This window comes from Pholcus phalangioides, unplaced genomic scaffold (genome assembly GCF_987345545.1).
Source record: "Pholcus phalangioides strain wild (caught in Gottingen) unplaced genomic scaffold, Ppha-v1.0 ptg000042l_1, whole genome shotgun sequence".
NCBI classification, from domain to species: Eukaryota; Metazoa; Arthropoda; class Arachnida; order Araneae; family Pholcidae; genus Pholcus; species Pholcus phalangioides.
This window is the reverse complement of record NW_028301628.1, coordinates 21,396,632-21,420,174: the sequence shown is the minus strand read 5'-3', so window position 1 is coordinate 21,420,174 and position 23,543 is coordinate 21,396,632. Positions and strand designations below refer to the sequence as shown.

Sequence of the window (23,543 nt, the reverse complement as noted above, 5' to 3'; positions counted from 1 at the left end):
GCATGCTAGGCTCTGGCCCAACCCTTTATTTCGGAATCAGTTTTTTATTATGCTATGATTATATTGTCTAGGGGGGGGGGGGGAACCCCATCCTACTTTTTCTAAATTTTTGAGTGAAAGCCCTGTCTCTTGCCTTCAAACATGATTTCACTTAAATCAAGCCTCTAGCCTCATTTCTTTATCAGATCTATTTTTTCAAAAAAAGTATCATATCCTGAGATGTGCAAGAAAGATTTATCCCCATTGTTTACCCAAGATTCTGTAATGGCTACAAGGTCTAGTCCCTCCAGTTTCTAAAAAATTGTTCTTATTACCCAAGCTTTTGGCGTTTAATAGTACACATTTTAATTTTCCCTGTGATTTAGTGTCAATCAAGAAGCCATCCAATTCAGAGTCATGTAATTCCCTGTCAATACTGTTATTGTTATCCCACATTATTTACTATTTATTAAGTTATAACTAGCCCACATTCCTGTCTACCTGGTCTGGGAATAAAAAACCTAAGCCTATCATAAACCTCTCAGATCCCCTCCTATTCAGGGGAATCCCATCCTAATGAACCTCATTTTCATTTATTTCAAAAATGTGGAATGTGCAATTTTTTTTTTTGGGAATGACTTATATACATTCATAATTTGAATAATATATGATTGCATATTCTTGCTACATGGCTGCCTATTCTGACAAAAGATAGGTCAAGACTGTGTTCTTTCATAGTGTAGAAGTAAATGAGGTATATACTTTTCGGTTGTTATTTTCATCCGAATATAATTTTCTGCGAGTTACTTTTTTTCTAAACGACAAATTAAGCTTAAGAACATATGATTATATATATTGCTCTTTTTCTCTCGCATTTCAGGTAGACTTGGACTAATTGTAGATTCTCCCCCTTTTTCTTGGCTACATCCTTGCATAGAAACTTATATAAACTGATGCTTCTTTTATTATTGGTTATTTACCAGTCTTGGTTGTGCTAAACTCGTATTGTCTTCTAGCAGTTATAGTAATACTTAATACCCCAACTTTTTTAATACCACAAAAGCAAACTTTTTGTAAGCTTATTTGTAGTAATGAATTCTTTGGAGGAAAATGAGATTCTTGTTTATTAAAGTATCTTAATAGTCACTACTTTATTTATATCATCTTCAGCATTGGATCATTTGCACAGTGCATTACAAATCACTCATGATAGCAAGATTTACATTATAAGGTGTGTTCATGGTATTAGACTTTTACAGTATGTTATGCTCATGTTTGTTGGCACATTATTTTTTCAATACTTACTTGAGATCTCGCATATTTATGCTACAGCATTTTTTTATTCTTTCCTTGCTAAAGAGGAACTCAAGGAAGAAAATGCTAGATTATTGGCTTCAAATTGCAATCATCAAAAAGATATCAATGATTGGGAAAGTAAAATGAAAAATTTAGAGGTTAGTCCTTATTTTCATTCTGAACTGTTAAAATCTATGCATATAAAATAACATGTCCTGACTGATTAATCATCACCGAGACCGCTAATAAGGTGTTTTTTGAAATTCTTCCCCCCAAGGGGCCATAAGAAATCATATTTATGAAATTTGGTTGGTCAGTTCCATTTCATGACGCAAAGGCTACTACTAAACCACACATGCATCTCATTCATATTACTCTGCAGAACTTCTAACAAATTGGTACATGTTGGAATGTGCATGTCCGTGCTGTGAACCTAATGTGAAGCTTGTTTCTGTGTAATGCTTGTTATAGTGCTGCCATCTGCTTGATGTAAAGACTAGCTAATAAGGTTTTTTAAAATTCGACCCCTAAGTGGTGACCATAAGAAGTTCAAAGGTTATATAGAGAGATCACTCCGAGCCGAAACTGCTGAAGTGAGAAATATGAAATTTGGTCAGTATTTTTATTTTGTAATGTAGAGACTCACTAAAAAAGGGATTTTTCAAAATTGAACCCCTGAAGAGGAGGGGGGGGGGATTCAAAGGTTATATGGAGCAATCATCGCTGAATCTATAAATATGAAATTTAATCAGTTTTATTTTATGATGTGAAGACTCGCTAACCAGGGACTGTTCAAATTTCAACCTCTAAGTGGGGGATCTAAAGCAGTTTAAAGGTTATATGGAACTATCATGGCACCAAGCTTAAACTGTTGAAGCTATAAATATGGAATTTGGTCAATATTATATTATAATGTCAACACCCATTGAGACAGGATTTCTGAAAATTCAATCCCAAGGAGATCATGATAGTTTCAAATGGTGTATGGGGGAATCATTGGCGAGTAATTTTTAGATTGCCAAATCCATGCGAGCAAAGCAGCGGGTAACAGCTAGTTCATAATTTGAAATCGTCTTTAAACAAATATAGTATGCATTTGCATCAGTGTGTGGCATCAACATTACAAGGTATTAGGGTTTTTGCTGTAGCTTATTTGATTGTCATTTTTTAAATATTTTGCAGCAACTGGAAACTTTTCTTTTGTGCTCCTGTAGAAACTCCATAATCTCTAAACTCTCTATTTTTTTTAAACTCTGGCTTAACTTTCGTGATTTACAATTACAGGGGTACAAGAGCTGCATCGAAACGGTTCTCTTGCTACATGGTGCGCCGAATCCCTGCGCATTTGCATCAATTTTTGTTTGTGGTTCACGGAGGTACCGCTAATGCACTGTAATGGATCAAATACCCAGAGTTAGGAAAAAGAAACATGAAAATTTTGTTCATGGGACGCGTTCTTTCAGAGACGAGGAAAAAGATACGGAGGGGGAAACAATTTTTTTCACTTCCCACCATCTACCACAATCGCGTTGTCTCGTGACCTGGGAAAGTAGTTATACTACCTTAAAGTCAGGGTTGGGTTTTTGACGTGACAAGTGTCAAAAACTGGTTTAAACCATCAAAACTGTCAAAAACCTAAATGAATGCTTTGGGATGTTTCGAATAGAATAGGTATATAACTTAATGATGAGGCACTTTGATATTACAATGTTTCATTTTCAAACACCAATTTATTAAAATTGAAACAAAATATTAATTATAATTTGCGATTTTGAATTTGAGGTACAAAATGTCTAGAATAGATATATAATTAATAGTATGGTTCATTTTTACCACGTAGCATCCGATAACATGTAACTAATTTTGCGCATTTTTCTACACCTAAACGATTTCTAAGTTTTGAATGGACAAATCCAAAGTTAGAAAATACTCGTTCAATGGAGGCTGAGCTGGCGGGACTGGACAGCAAAAGCATTGCTAGTTTTATGAGTTCAGATGCAGGCTCAGTTGAAAAAGCATTACATTTAGAAAGTCCTTTCCACCAAATCACAGGGTTTGTCATTCTTTCTTCTGCACTGAAATAAGAAGGTGGAAAAGGAGTTTCTTCCGCTTCATATGAAATTAGCAATGGCAGACAACCGTTAATTTTCTCTGTTGCCCATGTGCGAGCCAAATCACTTTGCACATCAGTCAGTCCTTCACCTTTATATTTTGGGTGCAAATTATATGCCAAATAATGAAATGGTCTCAGAATCTGGTTCATCCTTTTTTGTATCTTTTCAATGTGAGGCTGAAGAGCACTTTCTTTGAGAAGGCTTAGCCAAACACGGCATGAGTCAGCTATTGTAGCTGTATCTGTTTGACGAATATCCAATGCAACACTTATTGGCTTGAGTTGGAATGAAAGATCTTTACACTGTTTGTATAAATTATAATTGTTGATTAAAATAACAATTCCTTTGTCAATGTCATTTTCGTGATCTACTATTTTCTGGAAAAATGGCCTATTGTGTAAAAATGTTTCAAGACAAGTAGTGTACTCTTCCATCGAGTATCACCAGGTAATTGGGGTTTTATTGACCCCATATGTTCATTAAGCCATCCCGAAGGCAAATGATGGTTTCTAATGTATTTTTGTATTTTAACCACCTGTTTGAGCACAGCTTCAGGTGTTAGATCTTGTCCGAGTAAGTTGAGCCAATGAGAAGAGCACCCATATTCTATTAAATTTTGGTCAATCTCATTAAGCAAAAGTTGCCTGGCTTTCTCCATTACTTTCGCATTATCAGTTACAACTGCCTTTACTTCACAAGAATATTCATCGTGGGCCAAACGTATGGAATTGTCAATTATTTGCTTGTGGTACTCTGCATTTTTCATAATAGCACCACACTCAACAGCTTCAAGAAAATAGGATTTACCTTCAGAATGTATACAAATACAAATACAAATACAACGCCACAACAGGCAAAATGCCCAACGAGGTGGCTGATAAAAAGATGCCCATAAAAATATGGTTGTCATATGTTTCAAAAATACAGCAACCCAATTAAAAATGCAACTAACACAAATTACAAACAATATATACACCTGATAAAATATTATACAATGCCCATAAAGAATACTTATGGTTGTCTTATTCTAAGAATGGATAGCTTCTCGATTTACCCCAACATGTTTATCGTATTTCTTTTTAAACGTGTCAATTGTGTTACAATTTACTACCTCCGGGGGTAAGCTATTCCATTTATTAACAACCCTATTGGAGAAAAATTCCCTGCGACACCATAACCTTGCATTGTCCCTCACCAATCGATACTGGTGTCCCCTTGTAAAAGCAGTCGATTGGCGGTGTACTAAAAGTTCATGGTCCATCCTATCCATCCCATTGAAAATTTTGAACACTTCGATCATATCTCCTCGACACCTGCGTTCATCCAATGTAAACATATTCAAAAAATGAAGTCTTTCTTCATAACTCAAGCCTTGTGTGCCAATAAGGACATGCGTAGCTCTTCTCTGCACCCCTTCAACCAAGTCTATGTCCCTCTGTAGGTATGGTCTCCAAAACCTTACAGCATACTCCAGTCCAGGACGAACTAAGCCTCGAAAAAGCGGAAGAATGACTTTAGGAGAACGCGAAGAGACCTTTTTGAAAATGAGACCAAGCATTCTATTCGCTTTTTTGACAACCGCTGAACAATGTTCAGAAAACTTAAGTCGCTCGTCAATGAGAATTCCCAAATCGGTGACTCTAGTTGCATCCGGGATAGTGACACCATTCAACTCGTAAGAGAACCGTGGGTTGTTCGAACCAAAATGAGCGACCATGCACTTATCTACGCTAAACGTCATGCTCCATTCATTTGCCCATGCTGCAATCTTGTTTAAGTTGGTCTGGAGCAACTCCCTGTCGCTTTCATTTCCGATTACCCCCATTAGCTTCACATCATCTGCGAATTTGCTAGTAATTCCATCGATACCCTGATCGAGTTTGTCGATAAAAAGTGAAAAAAGTATGGGGCCAAGGACACTTCCCTGAGGAACTCCACTTGTGACGTCTGTCCAACCAGAGAATTCCCCGTTCACCATAACTCGTTGCGACCTATCTCTTAACCACGATTCTATCCAATTCAGCAAGTTGCCCCCTATTCCAATCTCGTGTAAACGCTTCAAGAGTTTGCCATGTTGGACCCGATCGAATGCCTTCTGGAAATCAAGGTAAACAACGTCGACATTTTTTGCTCTTACCCAAAGCCTTAGTCACGTAATCATAGAAGCAAAGGAGGTTAGTTACACATGACTTCCCCTTCCTGAACCCATGCTGATTATCCGACAATACATTATTCTCGTCTATCCACTTCACAAACTGCCTTTTGATGATAATTTCCAAAATTTTCGAGAGGGAGCTCGTCAAACTCACTGGACGATAATTAGACACTACTACCCTTCTTAAATATCGGAACAACGTTAGCCAGTTTCCAATCTCTCGGGACGATACCCTCAGCAACACTACTCCTGTATATCTGTGCGACTGGCCCCAACAATTCATTAGCACCTTCCCTGAGAACCCTGGGATAGATATCATCTGGTCCTGGTGCTTTGCTTGCACATACATTTCTTAGATCAGATACATGTAGCTATGACTGGATCGTTATGAATATTGCTCCATCCATCTTCAATTAAAGTTACAGCTTTTCCACTGAGATTGTCTTTTGCAGTTTTCTCAACCTCTCGTAACTTCATCAAGCAAGGACTGAGCCAAAGCTTTTCTACTTGGGGTATTATAACCAGGTCGCAAAGCAGAAACTTGAATGTTCAACAACACTGAATGGGATATTATTGGCATAAAAAAACTTTGCCTCTAATAAATCAATTTTTGTAGTTGTAGCAGAATTTGATTTCACAATGAAGTCATCAATTTTTTGCTTCTTTTTTTGAGTGAAAATTTCAGGTTCTGTTGATTCCAACAAAATAATAGGCTGTGAAGCAGTGGACTCTGTAGATGTTGATGTAGTTGCTGTTTGTACATCAGGTATTTGTTCAACATCATTGCCCCTTCCAATACACTGAGCTATATGGCTCTTCATCCTGTCCACACGATTACATCGCATAACTCCACAATTAATGCATTTTGCATATATCTTTCCATTTTTCTCTACTTTATCAAAATTTTGCCAGGCTATATACTGTGGCCTTCCACCACGATTCATTATATTTTAAACTAATAATAGACTAAATATTTATGATTTCTTAGAAATTGGTTTCACTAAACATAAAAAAATATCAAATGAAATTTCTGAAATTGGTTTCCATATTAATCCTCACTACTTTATAATTCAAACAATAAATAGCAAAGTTGGACTTTTCTCTAGTACACTGGTCTTTGTCCTCTAAGGGCAGCTGCCCCTAGCATGATAATGCAGTCACTACTGTTGCTGCTTCGTGGTGAAGGAAAAAGAAAAAGAAAACCCTGTGAGATATATAATATACCACTACATTTAGATCTGTGATGCAATCCCCATTCATGAATTTTCTAAAAATAGAACGTCAGAATGCGTAGCCCAAGGTTAGAAAATGTGGTAAGAATTAGCAATTTTGATATTGTAGTATAACTTAAGTAACTAAGATACTTTATATAAAAAATATGTATATTCAGGCTACTTTTATAAGGTCTTTTTGAAGGGGAAAAAAACACATCATTTAAAAATATACCACCAAATGTAACCCAAGAATAGAAACTGTGGTAACAATGAAAAATTTTGACTAATAATGTACTAATTAATTTTTCAGGGGAAAAATTATTTTAGGATAATTTAGTATTTTGATTGCTGGATATATATATTCTAATGTTATGTACAATAATAATATTGTTTTAAATATCTGGGATTGTCTAGATAATATAATAACAGAAATCAACATTATATATAGCAATCATGAAAGAACTTTTTAAACATGTATCTGTTGTAAAAAAAAAAAAGTAGAGCAGATGTTGATATGCAAATATATATATATATTCATACATAAATAAACAGTTGAAGAAATTTTAGAAGGTTAAAACTATCTTGAATACATTACATATCCTTCCGTAGTTTTATGCTATGCTCTACTCAAATTCTATATTTTACAAGTGTATATACATGTATATAATTGTCCAAAATAACTATGTAGGGGGAGGGAAGATTATTTTAAAATCACACATTATGTATTGCAGCATAATCACTTTAAGCATTACATGCAATCAATGTGCGTATTTTCAATGGGAATTTATATGTTGAAAAGCAGTATTTGAGGTTTTTGACAGAGCTGGTCGACAAAGCTTTTTCCACCCTTTCAATTCAGAACTGTCAATTATGTGTGGTGAATGAGTTGCACTGCAATGCAAAGAATTACACGAAGTGAAATCAGTTCAGAGAATAGATAGATATTGGGCAGACATATTCAAACTTTGTAACCTTGAAAGCACTTCTAAGTTCAAAATTTTGCCAGTTTTGGTGAAGGCTTTTTTAAGTGTTGCACATAGTAACGCAGACAGTAAAAGAGAGTTCAGTGTTAACAAAAGTCGGTTTGAACAGTGATAAATCTGTCCATTCAATGCTTTAATGGAATAAGATATAAAATCTTATGTTCAAGGGCATGAAAAATTTGAAAAAAATTGTCATTCAGATGCTGAACTTCTGAAAGCGACCTGTGATTGACTTGTGATTCATATAGCAAATATTGTAACAGGCTTCAGGCTTAGAAAACAGCAGGGAAAAAAAACATTTTTAATCTACTAACATGCTATTATGTTGAGAAGTTGCTTAAGTAAATAAGGTATTTATATTTTTCTTGTTTTTCGCAGTTTGCTTTTAAATTTAGCTTCTCACAGAATTTAAAGAAATGACTAACTTTTTTTCACGGAAACCCTTATTCTATTCTGCATTCACTTTTTTTTTTGCTATATCAGGTTGAATAAGATTTTGGCGTTCAAGCAGCAAAAATTCTTGCTGCTTAGGTTTTCAGTATGCATGGTGTTTAATTTGGAAAGAGTCTAATAATTTTTAATTCGTCATTTCAGTAATGCATGTTTTAGTAGTGACAGAGATAAGATACTTCAGAAAAAATTTAAATCGACTTTAATTTGTGAAGGAAATTTTTATTTAGAATTATTTGTTCAACCATTTTTGGCAAAACTTTTGGCATTTCACAGAAAAATTACTCCTTATACTCGTATAGCAGATATAGTTAGTTTTTAGTTCTGCTCCATTTTTAAAATTTCTGCTCCAAAATGGATGAGGGACTCTTGCACCCCTGTGATTATTATGATCATATTTTCTTTTCTGTACAACATATTTTTTTTATAAAAACTGAAAACATTTTCAAAATATTTGAATTTGTCAAAAATGTATTTTTGCTTGCATTCTATGATTTGTGAAAGTGCCTCTAAAAGATTAATTTCCCAAACAGAACCTTGATTTTCATCACACATTAAGAAGAATATTTGAGCCTGGGTCAAACCAAGTGTGAAAAATGTGAATCGGGAAGTCATGCAAGCTTTTAAAGGTTTAAAAAAAATTTAAGAGTATTGGCTGGTACAACATATGACCTACAATTTGATCATTGAATACAGCCATTGTGATGCCAAATTCAATGTTTTCATTGAAATTTTGATCTTATTAGAATTTTACCTTGTGTGAGTTTTCTTTAAAAATTCATGAAAGCGTAAATTATAAAGATATTTTGAAGTTATATAGTCATAAAACAGATTACAATGTCCTAAAAGATGAAATTAAAAGCACAGTAATTTCCGAGAAAATTTAATGATATTAGTATTAATATAGAGTCCATCTTTGGTGAGAAAAAAATTCATGAAGTAGCTCGCCAGTTTAAAGTATATGCTAACCCCTGACTTTTTCGCCAATTTTTTCAAATTTACATTACAAAAAAATGCAAATGTAATTTACTTCATATGACTTGCCACCCTGGTTTATATTCCCATCTGATAAATAAGCCTCTGAAGGAAATGGGATCCTTGTCGGTGTTGGAAACAGGCAAGTCTGCACACTCTAAAGCAGCAGTTATCAACCTGTGCTCCATGGAGCCCTCCATGTGTATTTACCAAGGGCTCCGCAGCCACTCAAGAAAATGAAATTAATCGGTAAAATTGAGTTATACGTTAAAAAAAAAAGGCTTGCAGGTCTCCACCATAGAAATTATACGTCAAAAAGTGCTCAGTGATCAAAAAAGTTTGACATCTGCAGCTCTAAAGTATTCACCATTTGGATGAGTCCACCTCACAAGTCTCATTTCTGAAACAAGTTAAAGTATGCAACTCTGCTATTTATGTGTGTTTTCATGTATTGAACTTGTAGTAGGCCTATGCTTAAAATTTTTATTACATTCATTAGGGCTGCTGGAATTAATCAGTTAATTAACAAAAAAAATTAGATGATTAAAATTATGTACCTATATTTTGGATAATCGAGCATATTTATATGAAATTATTTGAATCAATATTTGATTAAATTTTTAGGCAGAGGAAATAGAAGTTGATTCAACGAAAACCGGTGATTTCAAATTAAGTTTGATGAGATTTTTAGAAGACAAGATCAAAATTTATTGTCTCCAATATGAACAGTAGTTTTTCATATTTTTGGGAGCATCAGTTTCTCTCATCGCAAGTACCAATTGGGATCACTTTTTAGGAAAACAAGCAACAGCATGATAAAAATTAGTTTCAAAATTAATGAATAACTTAAAATAACATATTTTTAAAAAAATGACAAGATCCAAACAAAGAAATTCTAGGTTTTGACAAAACATGTTCAGCGTATTAAATTACTTCAAGCAAAGCAGCGTTAGTTTATTAATCTATTCCTATATTTATTTATATCTGAAAAATAGGGATGTGAAATGAATAAAATTTTTTTTTTAATCAACATCAGTTAAGATTACCGTATATACTCGTGTATAAGCTGACACCCCCACTTCAGGACGACCAAAACCGCAATAAATTGAAAACCCGTGTATAAGCCGACGCCCCCACTTCAGGATGACCAAAACCGCAATAAATTGAAAACCCGTGTATAAGCCGACCCCCAAAAAATCCGTGCATTTTAGAGAAAAAAAAATTCTTATATTTTCATGCAAAATGAATATCTTACGGAAATTTACAATAGAAAATGATTCCAACATTTTAATCCGTTTCTTCTGAGTCTCCAAGCTCATCGTACTCCATCTTCGTTTTAACCCTCATCTGGGCTGTCATCTCCATTGTCACTTTCAAAGAGGATATCATCTTCAGTTCCGTCCATCGCATTGCTCATGCAACACTTTTTGAAGGATCAGATGATAATTTCGGTGGAAACAGAATTCCACGCTGCATGTACCCATTGGCACACTAGGCCAATGTCCGGTTTCTTCAAGGCACTACTATTTTGTAGTTTTTTTATCATCGGAACTCATCCATTCGATCCGCAAATTACTCAAATAGTCTTTGAGAGGCTTGTTCATGCTCACATCTAAAGGCTGTACAATCGACGTTAGCCCACCTGGTATTAAAGCCAATGATATTTTCTTTGCCTCGGCTTTGACATTATTGGTTCTGTGGGGTGTGAACATATCTCATACCAATAATGCCACCTACAAAAATGACTACAGATTGGAGGGGTCGATATTTTGTCATCAAAAACTGACCCGAGTATAAGCCGACCCCCCCCCCCCCCACTTGAGGAACGAATTTTTCCGCAAAAAAACTCGGCTTATACACGAGTATATACGGTATATGGTTACATAAATATATATTTGATTAAAATTTGATTAATCAATTAAAATTTGACTAAAAAATTTTTATCGATTCCCAGCCCTAATATTCATACTTATAATAATTGTATATTGGTATATTGCAGATACAGTTTGAGAAATTGGAAGCAAATTATAATGATGCTCTGAATCTCAATGATAATTTCAAGATTGTCAATGCTCACTTAGAAGAAGAAATTAAATGCCTCAAGATACAGCATGAAGAGCAAAAGCTTCAGTTTGAGAAAAGTGCATATGAAATTCAAGCAAATCATGATAAAGAGCAGAAAAGGTGAATAAAATATTGGAAGTTAATATTTTATATTGGTTCATAATTTACACCTGCTTGTGCTGCTGTATCTTCATTTGTAGTTACGTGTGGTTCAAATTCATTTGCACACTTACCTATCATTACTTCTAGTTTTATATTATTTCATATGTATATTATATTATTTCATACTTTAACCTGTGTAAATTATATAATTTATACTACTAAGGGCCAAAGAAACAGTTGCTGAATTAAAGAATCTGAAGATATGCTTTGCTGAACTGGAAAATCAAAACAGTATACTCATATCTATTGTTTTCACTTACTCGTAATTTTACTTTAAAATAACATTGCATCAAAGGTTAATGCAAAACAAGATCTTTAAAAGGTGCCTTATGTTTACATTGAAATTGATGTTTATACAACAAATTCATTTATTTAATCTTAGTTTTAAATTTTTAATATTTAATGTATTGCTGTAATTTTTTCTTAAGTTTGCAAAGGATTGTTGTTGAGGGAGTCGAATTGACTTTGATAATTTAAGATATAATTTCTTAATTAAAATAATACAGTTTATTTACATATTTAGGTTGAATAACGACATGCAGGCTCAATGAACATTTACACAACTCCCCATCTCGCAATCAACTGTTTATTTTTTCTCATGCGCTCGCACAAATACACACGAATGATCCATGTATGATTCACTGCTCTCAGATGGTATTTGTGTAAGCAGCACTGCAGTGTTCTTGAACATATAAAGGCACAAACTTATCCACAAACTTTACTTTGCAACTGGACTGCATCTTTCGAATCCAAGAACATGTGAGAGCATCTTGCGAGGTCCTTGTGGATGAAGATGTCTGTGGAATTGTGAGATGATGTCCGCTTTAGTCGGGAATCCTGGAACATTCACCTTAACCTCTCCATGTAGATTTTTGGACCTGTTAGTTGCGTTGAAGTCTCAATGAATTCTGGAAGTCGAATGGTTGATTCATACATCAGTGTGGCTGGACTTGCCTGGATATCTTTCTTTAGGAATGAGTTGAAGCCTCAAAGGATTGTTGGCAGTGATTCTGTAATAAGAGACTTCTTCAATAATATATTTTATTACACTTTTTAGAGGACGGTGTAAATTTTCTATCAAACCATTTGATTTTGGGTTATACAGCAAAGTTTATTTTCTTTCGATCCCAAACAGTTCATCAAACAGTCATGATTTGTACTGCCGGTTGTGATGCACTCAAGAACTTTGAATCTGGACTCCCATTCTGTGAAAAGTGTTATAGCTACTGTTTGTGGTGTCATGTCCGCTATTGGATATGCCTCAGGCCAGCGAGTTGATACATCTATGACTGTTAAGCAATAGTTCTTTCCTTCGGATTCTGGCAAATTACCTATACCCCTTTCCAACAAATATTACCCGAACTCCTAGTTTTTGCCTTGCCTGTGGAAAATTTCCTGATAAAATCTGAAGCTGGTTGATTTGGCAGCTACTGTTTCTTTTCAAAGATATGAAAGTGCTTGTCTTGTTTGTTTTACCTTGAAGTTGCATGTGAGCAGTAAAGGGGGTCATGTGAAACTAATATCAGCATATATTATTTATTGCCAAAAAATTTTTTGCGGGGGGGGGGGTGTGCACAAAGTAGAACTTTGAACACACAAGTTGCTTCAGTGCCACAGTGTTGGTCGGCTACAGTTTCTTTCCTGGGATTCCCAACTTTGAGACGTGAATGTGAGCTGATCTCCCCATTAAAAAAAACTTGTACTGAGAGTAACAGTACAAATATTCAATCATTACACTTCACTCACAATTTGAAATACAGGTGGCACCAGCATCATCCACAACACTATGTACACACCTGGATTGTTGGCTGCACACACAGACACTTCTGGCTGAACTCAGTAGTAAATTGCCCATAGCGATTGATGAGAGTTGCTCTTTCTTTGCTTGTTTCTTTTTTTTCTTTGAAAGAAAGCAAGCAAGTTGCAAGTGATTTAAGATTTAATATATGAACACACAGGTGTATGTATGTACATACATATTTTTTGTCATCCTGACAGGGGAACTTGAAGGCATGTTCAGTGAAGGAAAAGATGAACAGGCAGCCTTAGTATGTTTTTGCTAGCTATCAAATTTAAACATAATCATAAATTTTATCTTATTTTTCATAGAGCAGTAATTCTTAACTTGTGATATATGGTGTTTCAGTGTGTAACAAGATATTTTGTGCTTAAAATTTTATTTTAGGTAGGATGGAATATATTTTGGTTAGGATTTTGAAGATTTTTGTTTGGACCAGCTTTGAAATTCTGTCATTAATTCAAATCTGAATGCAGTGAATAATTTATTTGAAATTAAACATGATTTTGTGCACTCTGATGCAAAATTCTGTCTGAATTTAATGTTTTTAAAAAAGGAAAAAATAATAGAATTCTAATGAAGTTACCCTACATTTTTGATTTGATTTCTGTATCATAAATGTAAAACATTTGGGAATTCCTATATGCAGTGAAACACATAATATAACGATACTCAAAGGGACAGGAGAAATTGTTATGAAGAAGTTATTACACATAGAATATATTAACACTATAAAAAGTTCATTGAGACCAGAGAATAATTTTGTTATATGGGTGATTATTGTTATAGAGAGAATTGTTGTGTAGTAGTGTAGTATTTTCATTGTAAATAGAATATCACTTTGATATCTTTCCTTTTTTTTCTCTCAGTTTTCCATCAAACATCAAATTTTATTTTCATTTAGGAAATCCAAATAAAAGAAGCAAAAGGAAATATTCAAATGCATATTGATGAAAAGAATAAACTTTTAGCTGATTTGGCAGTGTCTGAGCAGAAGTTAAAAGCTATCATGTGAGAATTGGTTTTCAGAATTTTACTTTCACATTTTGGGAAAGCAAAAATATTGTATATGAAATCTGGTAAATTTTCAGATTTTAATGCGATTGCTTTTTCCTTTGCAGAGAAAAAAATGAAACTGCACAACGATTGTTGGAAGATGAAATAAACACAAAACAAGCTTTATATGCTGAAGTAGATGAGTTGAAAAACAAATTACGATCCTTGATGTTGAATTGTGTGGTAAAATTTCATTCCTTTATTTGTCATAATTGACATCCCCCCCCCACATTTCTGTGTTACTGCCATTTTCATTAAGGCATTTATCATATCTTGCCAATAGATTTCCTATGCCCTCTTAAACAAAACAACAAAAGTTGTCATTCGTTTCAATACAGAAATAAGTAAAAAGAATGTCCTTAACAACGTTGCTCCCCACCGCAGTACAAATACTGGAACTCCACAAGTTTAAACATATACCATATTGCCCCTAGACTTTACCCTCACTGATTTTCACCTGTGCAAAAAAAAAAGGTGCACTTGATAATTGAGCCAATCACTTTGGTTTTTAGTTCCTCTGAAATCACTAGCCTCCCAACTACGATTTAATTCATCTAAATGAGCCAACAAATATTTTAATGAAGGCAGTAAAAAAGCTCTCAATTGGCAAATTAATCATTGATAAATGATTTATTTTTTTTATAATGAAAATTTTTTAATTCATACGCAGGCTGAAAACAAGAATATTCAAGACAAAATTGAAGAATTGACTAAAGAAAAATTGGATGTTGAGAAATCATTGGATTTCTGCATGAGAGAGATTGCCAAAGAAAGGCAAGTTATTATTTTTCAATTCCTTTGTTTAAATTAAATGATGTTGCATAATGATGAAGCAATGAGAGTAAATTAAAAATACAAGTTGAAAATACTTTATTCATGTACTGTATTATACAAACATCAAAATACTGTACAGTCATATTTCAGCTAATGAAGATAATTTGCTCCGGAATCGCATTTGTTAGCCCAAACGTGATTTCTCATATGTTTCTAAGAAAAATTATTTAATTTGTTCAAAGTACGACCCAAAATTTAAAAAATAAGTTTTATGAAACACCAATAGTGTAAGCCAGATATTTTTTAAACTTGAGTTCATTATTTGAAATTGGTTGTAATTTCATATACAGTCGAATCCCATTATAGCAAACTCCAAGGCACTGAAGAAATCACGTTTTTATAATAAAATATCATTATAAAAGAATTTTCAACTTGACAAATTTTAACATTCGTTAAAAAATTTGGTTATTGTGGAATTAAATTCTAAGAAAAAACATTACTTATTTACATTCTAGATAATTAAAGTAATGAAGTTAAATTTAAAAAATAACTCAAAGCAACTCAAATAGATTAGGCATTGAATTTTTTTAATGTAAGTTTCACTTTCTTAATATATTTGAGGCAAATAATCCTTAAATTTTTTTTGTACAAGTTGTGGAAGCCAAGAAAACAACAAATTCTTCTGAGGTATACATATACTGAAATGCATGCAATGCTTGAATTCGCATCCAAAAGCACATACAAATTTCAGTCTTTTCTCGTATGAGTGAACTGGCACATTTTGGGAATGAATATCCTGAAATCATATATATGTTTTAGGAAAACTTCTTGAACGAATATCTTGTGCAAAAACAGCTGCATCTGCATCTTGAAAATCTGAAAGTCTTGTATTTTTCTATGGGGTTTTATGACTGCTGTTTGAATTTGAAATTCTAGCTTAGCCAGATTTCTAAAAAAATATTCAAAGAGTAGATGGATAAAGAGTGTGCCATATTTTAATGCCATGTTTTTTTATTTACTCCAGTATCAGCTGCAGAAATGATCTTAAGTTTGTTTAATCAAACTGTGTCCTTCCTCAATTTGAAACAAAAGAAATATAAAACATTCCTAACGCATAGCACTGGCTTACTACAGATTTTCTTTTTCACACACCTTATTGGTTAAAATTTTTCTTCACAAGTCATAGAAGAAAAACCCTTCTTCTCCAACAGTTCAGCAAGTTAAATCTTTGTTACCAATTTTATGGGATCATTTTTGGAATGTTATGTACTCTTTTGTTGAGTTTTTCAGAAACTCATTTTTGAATTAGTCTTAACAGATTTTCCATGTCGTAATATCAAAATTTGTAATACATTGTTCCTATGTAAACTTATTTAAGGATTAGAAACGTTTTCATTACAAGATTTTCACTATAATTTTATTCGTTAAAATGGGATTCGACGGTACTGGTTTTAAATTTCTAATATTTTTCTTTTTTGTTTTTAAATACCAGTATCAGAAAAAATTTAATTCAATTAATATTTTTTTAAACCTTGTAATTTATTTGAACTGTTTAACAATTAATTTAATTAATGAACAGTGGTTTATTCAATTGCATTAATTTACATAAATGTTTCTTATCTGTATAATATTATAAAAATTTATTTATTCAATAGAAAATTGAACTTAATTTTATATATATATCTTCAACAGAAAGGAACATCAAGACATATTAGATCTTTACAAAGAAAAAGTAGCTACATTTGAAAAACTTGAATCAAATGCTATTGAGCTGAATGAAACTATATTGAAGCTAGAAGCTGATTGCAAAGTATTGTTCTCCTCTGTATTTTTGAAATAAAATAATGCTGTGAACGTCATATACAATCAGGCTGAAGAGTATATGGTGAAAATAGATAAGAGCATGTATGTTAATGAAAACTTTTGTTTATTTAATTTTATATATCATTATAATCAATTTCAGAATTTCAAATCCCAAGCTGAATTATTGGATGAACAGTTGAGACAGTATGAAGCAAAATATTCTGTTTTGGCGTGAGTTTAATTGTTTTACAGATCAAGTATATTTTGTTCTTCATTGCTCTTAATACATATCAAGTCTTGCTCTAGTATTTAATTTTTCAAATCAACACATTCACCATTAATAATTTGCTTGTAGTGCTAATAGGCCTTACTTCAAAATGTGGAAGCCAGATGGTAGCACAAGCAAAAGCACAACTCTAAAAACAAATATGTTGGGACTATGCATGAATATATACTTTTTCAACATATTCCGACATGTCCCAATGTGTTAGAAAATGCATGTATGGTTTAAGTCATAACAGTGTTAATTCAATACCTACATTTTTTTTATTCTTATATTTATTATAGTTTCTTTGATTATTATTCCATGCATATTTTTATATCTGTACTTCTATGATGAATTCAGTCTGATGATTCAGAATGTCAGTGGAATTCAAGGGATTTGTGCTTACCAAAATTTAATTATAGCTATTAAAAATGTGAACAATTTAAAATAACCGTATTATCCAGTTAATATTATCACTTTTGCAAGATATGGATATACAGTCAAATTTTGTCAAGGGGGCCACTCTTGAAAGAACAAAAATATGACCCACAAGTGAAGTAAGCTATGATCTCGCTAGTTCCGTGTTGCCCCATTCTTCTATTGATGCATTTTATTACAGGAAATCACCTTTTCGTAATTCACTTAAGTGCAGTCCTGCTAATTGATTAATTCAAGTTAAATTTGTGTTATAAATCTAAATAAATCCTGCTATTAGAAATCATGAAATATTATAAAAGTTAGATTTTTCAGTTCCCAGGCTAAAAATATTTTAATTAAAAAATAATAGCTCATCAACATCTTTTTGGGAAAGAAAATTAAACTTATTTACAAATATAACACTACAACAGGCAAAATGCCCAAAGAGATGGCTGAAAAAAAGATGCCCATAATAAATATGGATGTCATATATTTCTAAAATACAGCAACCCAATTAAAAATTCAATTACAAAAACTATAAACAATGTATATATACATAAAATATTATACAATGCTCATAAAGAATACTTATGGTTGTCTTATTCTAAGTATTGATAGCTTCTCAATTCACCCCAACATGTTTATATCATATTTCTTTTTCAACGTGTCAATTATATTAGAATTTACTACCTCCAGAGCTAAGCTATTCTATTTACTAACAACCCTATTATGTTGTTACTAGTAACAATACTGGTATTCCCTTGTAAAAGCAGTTGAATGAAGGCAAATTAATAAATCATGATTCATCCTATCCATACCATTGAAAATTTTGAACACTTCGATCTCCTCGACACCTGCGTTCATTCACTGTAAACATATTCACAAAATGAAGTCTGTCTTCATAACTTAAGCCATGTGTGCCAATGAGGACACAAGTCACTTTTCTCTTCCCCCCTTCAACCAAGTCTATGTCCCTCTGTAGATATGGTCTCCAAAACCTTACAGCGTACTCCAGTCCAGGATGAACTAAGCCTCAGGAAAGTGGAAGAATAACTAGGAGAACGCGAAGAGATTTAGTAGTTTTGAAATAATTAAAATTTTTTTAAAAAAAGAGTCATTTGTACTTATTTTTGAAAGAGTTTGAGTATAGATACGATTTTCTATTTATTTTTAAATGATGTAAGTGTTACAGACCACAATATCTACTTAATATTCTTGATAAATGATGTATGGGCTATGATCTTGCTAGTCCCGCACTGCCCCATTCTTCTATTGAAGCATTCAATCACAGAAAATCACCTTTTCATAATTCACATGAGTGCAGTTCTTGCTAGTTGATTAATTCAAGTTAAATTTATATATATTGTAAATCTAAATAAAACCCCTGCTATCAGAAATCATGAAATATTATAAAGGTTAGATTTTTCAGTTCCGAGGCTAAAGAAATAAAAAATATTTTGTTCTACTTGACGTTCCTTCATTGAAAAATAGATAATCTCAATAAATTGAGGTGTTGACCTTAAAAGACCTTTATTCTTCACTATCTTCTTTAGAAATACATTTTAGAAAGGGGTTACCACTTTAGAGAAAATTCTACACCCCCTTTTTTCCCATAGAATAGTATGTTGGTTCAAAATGACCCAAACCATGGTTCTAGGTATAAGTGTTATTTAATATTCATATGATATCATGAAAAGTCACAAAATTTTTTACCGTCTGCGCTTAAGTTTTCGAGATAGATGAAAATGAAGTTTTATTTGGGTCAAATTTACCCACTCTGCAGTTCTAGTATTAATTGCATTAATAAACATATTTTAATTATTAGAAATTTGAATGATTTTTCAGAAATTTTATCATTTTTAATGCAAATGCTATTACCAAAAAAAAAATGGTTTGAACCAAAACAAAATCCTGTTTTTGTACAAGTTCTGCTCAGTTCACATTGTCCTAATGACACTGAAGTAGCTGTTATGATCCATGTACATATGGCTCAAGCTTTACCAATATACACTCATGTCCATAAATTAAGGATAATTCAGAATCACACTGAAATCTAAAGTAAAAATTTCACCTGTAGAATTATCACACACATCTGCAAGAATGATATGCAAATTTCAGGAAGCCACCAGATGATGCCGATAGTACGTCACAATGACGAGAGTGTAAGAGGGAGGGGTATATAAGGAATGGTGGCAAAGAAGTAAAATTGTTCACAAGAGTTCTGTAAGGTGCTCAGTGCCATAAGCGAATAGTTATGACACAGAGGACGCATGTGGATGATTTTTTACTTGGTAGAATTATCTGCCGCCTGGAATGTGGGTGTACTCAGATGGAAGTATCCGAGGAACTTGGAATTGCCCAAAGTGTCATCTCTAGGCTTTGGCAACGATTCCAAGATAACGGAAATGTCAGTAGACGTTACAGTACAGGTCATCCCCGAGTTACAACGCAGAATGAAGACCGGTATTTGGCAGTAACTGCCAAAAGAAGCAGACGGAGCACAGCATCCGACCTGCCTCGTCAGCTATCTGCAGCCACGGGTACCACAGTTTCAAGGCACACAGTGTACAGACATTTGGGAGATATTGGTCTATATGCTCGCAGGCCTGTCGGATGTGTTCCGCTCACGGCAACTCACTGTCGGCAGCGATTAGCCTGGAGTAGAGAACATGCAATGTGGACATCGTCACAGTGGGCTTGTGTGATGTTTTCCGACGAGTCCAGGTTTAGCTTGCACTCTGATTCATGTCGGACTTTCATATGGGGAACGCCAGGTACCCGTTACCACCAAGACAACATCATTGAACGACACCGTTACGGTGGTGCAGCATTGCTCGTTTGGGGTGGAATTATACTGGGTTCCAGAACAGATCTGCATGTTCAAACTGGAACCATGAAAGCCCAAATTTATTGGGACATCATTCTGGAACAACATGTACGTTTGTTTAGGGGTGCCATGGGCACAGAATTGTGTTTATGGATGACAACACCCATCCTCACCGAGCAAACATCGTAAACAAATGCCTTGAATCTGAGGATATAACCCGTATGGAATGGAAGCATTCTCACCTGACTTGAATCCGATAGAGCATGTGTGGGATATACTTGGCCGACGAGTTGCAGCCCATCAACCACCTCCTACATGTGTACCGGAACTTCGGAGAGCATTGCTTGCTGAGTGGAGTGATCTTCCCCAAGATCAGATCGATAATTTGATACTCAGCATGCCTAGGCGTTGTACGGACTGTATTTCATCGCATGGGAGACATACAATGTATTAACCATCATACCAACCATGTAATAGTAAGTTTTTGTAATGGAGATATTATTTTACAATTGCTCCAGGGAGCAAAAATCATAGTTTTTATGAATGGTATCATACATACACCATCGTTTTTGTTCTTTATCTTTTGTTTAATAAATGGGCTTTATGAATAAGTAACGTTTGCTTTGTTTCTGAACCTTTATTTGCCGGAGCTGGCATTATCCTTAATTTATGGACATGAGTGTATTTTCTATAGTGGAGGAAAATATAAAGTAAACAAAAATAAACATTAGTCCCTTCCTTCAGTTTTTGGTCAGTTTTCTTAAAGTTGATTAAATTCACAGATCCCCTCTGTCGAAAACCCTTAAACTGGGAAGGTGCACACCCTGAATAGACACACAAATGCTCACATTCGGTACTCCTGTACCCAGCCTTATGACTAAACTTATGGCTATGTTGTTAGCATGCTGACTTTACTAAGCAAAGAGGTACAGTTCCATTCTACTGATTTCATAGTATTGGCTAACCAGTTTCCAGAATTAGGACGTGCTAGTTCTGCACAACATGCTGATTAATTGGTTTTATATGATTTTTCAACCTTATCAGTATTTGCTTGCTAGAATGAACTTCCTCAGGTTCAAGTCCCCATGAGGGCAGAGATGAATTTCTCTTCTGCATGGCCCAATCCAACTGGGTAAAGAGCTAAAATCTCAGCAAGGACATCGCCTGGGCCCTATCTGGTCTGACAAAGTGAACAGTTATTCAGCAGTAAGCATAAGTTCAGCAAAAGAGGCATAATTTACTTATGGGTCATTTCCAAAAGAAGTCTTAAAAAAAAAGTCTGACATATTTTGTAAAAATTTCAGAGTATCCTGGCCATAATTTTTTACATTTCATTCATTCGTTTTCATTCTGGTTTTACATTTAATTACTCTGTCAGAGTAATTAAATATTTACATTAAATGTTTTAAATTAAAAGTAAAAAATTACTAACAGAGACATAGATTTTCCTAGTTTATTAAGCCTGTATTTTGATTTAAATTGGTAATTAATTTAAGGAAACAAAAGCCTGGGATGCATTACTAAACTTTCCATGAAGAAATTTTATTATGAATATTTTTCAATCAAAAACGTTAATTTTATTAAAATTAGAAGCTATATACTTTTCATGTATATTTGTATTGAATTTATTATTTGCACAATACAGTAATGAAAAAGAGAAACTAGAGGAGGATTTAATGGAGAAAGATAAAGATATTCTGAAAAAAGAAGCCGAGAAGAAATTATTTCAGCAAGAGGTAATTTTTTCTATTTATATCTTCAAGCTTACAAGTAGGATTTTAGAGCTGTTATAGAATAACATTTTGAAACACAATTGGACTGAACTACTTTGATGATTGGAAAACATACTAATTTCAAACTAGTATTGTATTGAGCTTAAGTTTATTAGTTTATTCTCGTATATTGGTAATCGCAAGTTTCGTATTTGCGGTCTTGTCAGCTTTATTGGAAAACATTGTTGGCAACACACACACACTTAGAAACGGTCATTCACATGTTTTTTTACAAAATTTGAATTGTGGGTGTTTAAGATAGCTAATTTTTCTAGTGCTTCTGATAATGTTTTGAAGAGACAAAAAAATTGAAAACTTTACAAGAAAATTTTTAAATATGAGCTATGCTTGGTGAAAATAAGTCAACTTTCTTTTCTTTCTTTCAAACCGAACACGGCCCAGGCTCTATAGGTTTTAGCCGTTGCCCCTGTGAAGAGGCAGAACCGTGTCGGAAAAAAATTGATTTTACATAATGAAATGTGCATAGACAGAATCTCATACACTTAAAATATTACAGCACAAAACTGAGAAAATTAAAAAAAAACAATGAACGAAAACAATGCAATTACACAAAAACAATGAAGAATGCAAAAACACAAACACTGCAAAAAATATAAAAGCAATGCAAAAATACTATATATATATATATATATATATATTGTATTTTTATGTATTTTTTATATATGTATGTATGTATGTATATATATATATGTATGTATATGTATATATGTATGTGTATATATGTATGTATATGTATATATATATATATATGTATGTATATATATATATGTATGTATATATATATATATATATATATATATATATATCAAATGCTTAAAACATCAACCATAAATTGAGAAAACACAAGGGGAAAAGTACAAAAACCAATACATATATATACATAGGAATAGAATTTGCCATCAAGAGGGAAGCAAATTTGCCGAGGGATGAGACAATACTACAACGACTAATTCCTAAATTGAAGCATCCTTCACTCAAGAGCCCCTCATCCTCAGACACCTCAGCATGTGAAAGAACCGGTCATCTGATTCTTGAGGATCTTCTGGGACTTATTGTGATAGTGCTTGGTTTGACTGTTACTGTCTCCTCCAATTGTCAATATTTTTAATTGCTAGAGCGTGTTGGTGGTATGGTGAAGTTGCTGGACATTGGGTGGCATAATGTAACTCATTTACGATTTCTCCACGTCTACAGTCATCGCTTTTGAGGATTTCAAAGCGGTGGAGGTGCTTTGGAAAAGGACCATTTCTGTTAGGAAGATTATAACACCTTTTTTCCAGTTCAGGCTTTTTGCCTTCACCATTTTAACTATGCGGTGAGCTTTCCTACCTGTTGCTTCATTATCCATTCATTTTGCATTCAAGCAAAAGGTTTTCCTGATGGCTGCCTTAGCTGATGATTGTGGTAGGAGTATTGTT

The 23,543-nt window shown here is 33.5% G+C and overlaps 1 protein-coding gene across 2 annotated transcripts in view; it reads left to right on the top strand.

Moving 5' to 3' along the window:
• LOC149064646 (uncharacterized) overlaps positions 1 to 23,543 on the top strand; it is an 88,618-nt gene that overhangs the window by 35,242 nt on the left and 29,833 nt on the right. For both annotated transcript variants that reach the window (XM_089254962.1, XM_089254961.1), the window contains exons 10-19: positions 1,339 to 1,433; positions 11,166 to 11,350; positions 11,556 to 11,623; positions 13,391 to 13,440; positions 14,095 to 14,201; positions 14,312 to 14,429; positions 14,917 to 15,020; positions 16,713 to 16,830; positions 16,984 to 17,054; positions 21,978 to 22,068. In XM_089254962.1, the coding sequence (XP_089111088.1) occupies positions 1,339 to 1,433; positions 11,166 to 11,350; positions 11,556 to 11,623; positions 13,391 to 13,440; positions 14,095 to 14,201; positions 14,312 to 14,429; positions 14,917 to 15,020; positions 16,713 to 16,830; positions 16,984 to 17,054; positions 21,978 to 22,068 (1,007 nt within the window). The remainder of the gene's footprint in view (positions 1 to 1,338; positions 1,434 to 11,165; positions 11,351 to 11,555; positions 11,624 to 13,390; positions 13,441 to 14,094; positions 14,202 to 14,311; positions 14,430 to 14,916; positions 15,021 to 16,712; positions 16,831 to 16,983; positions 17,055 to 21,977; positions 22,069 to 23,543) is intronic.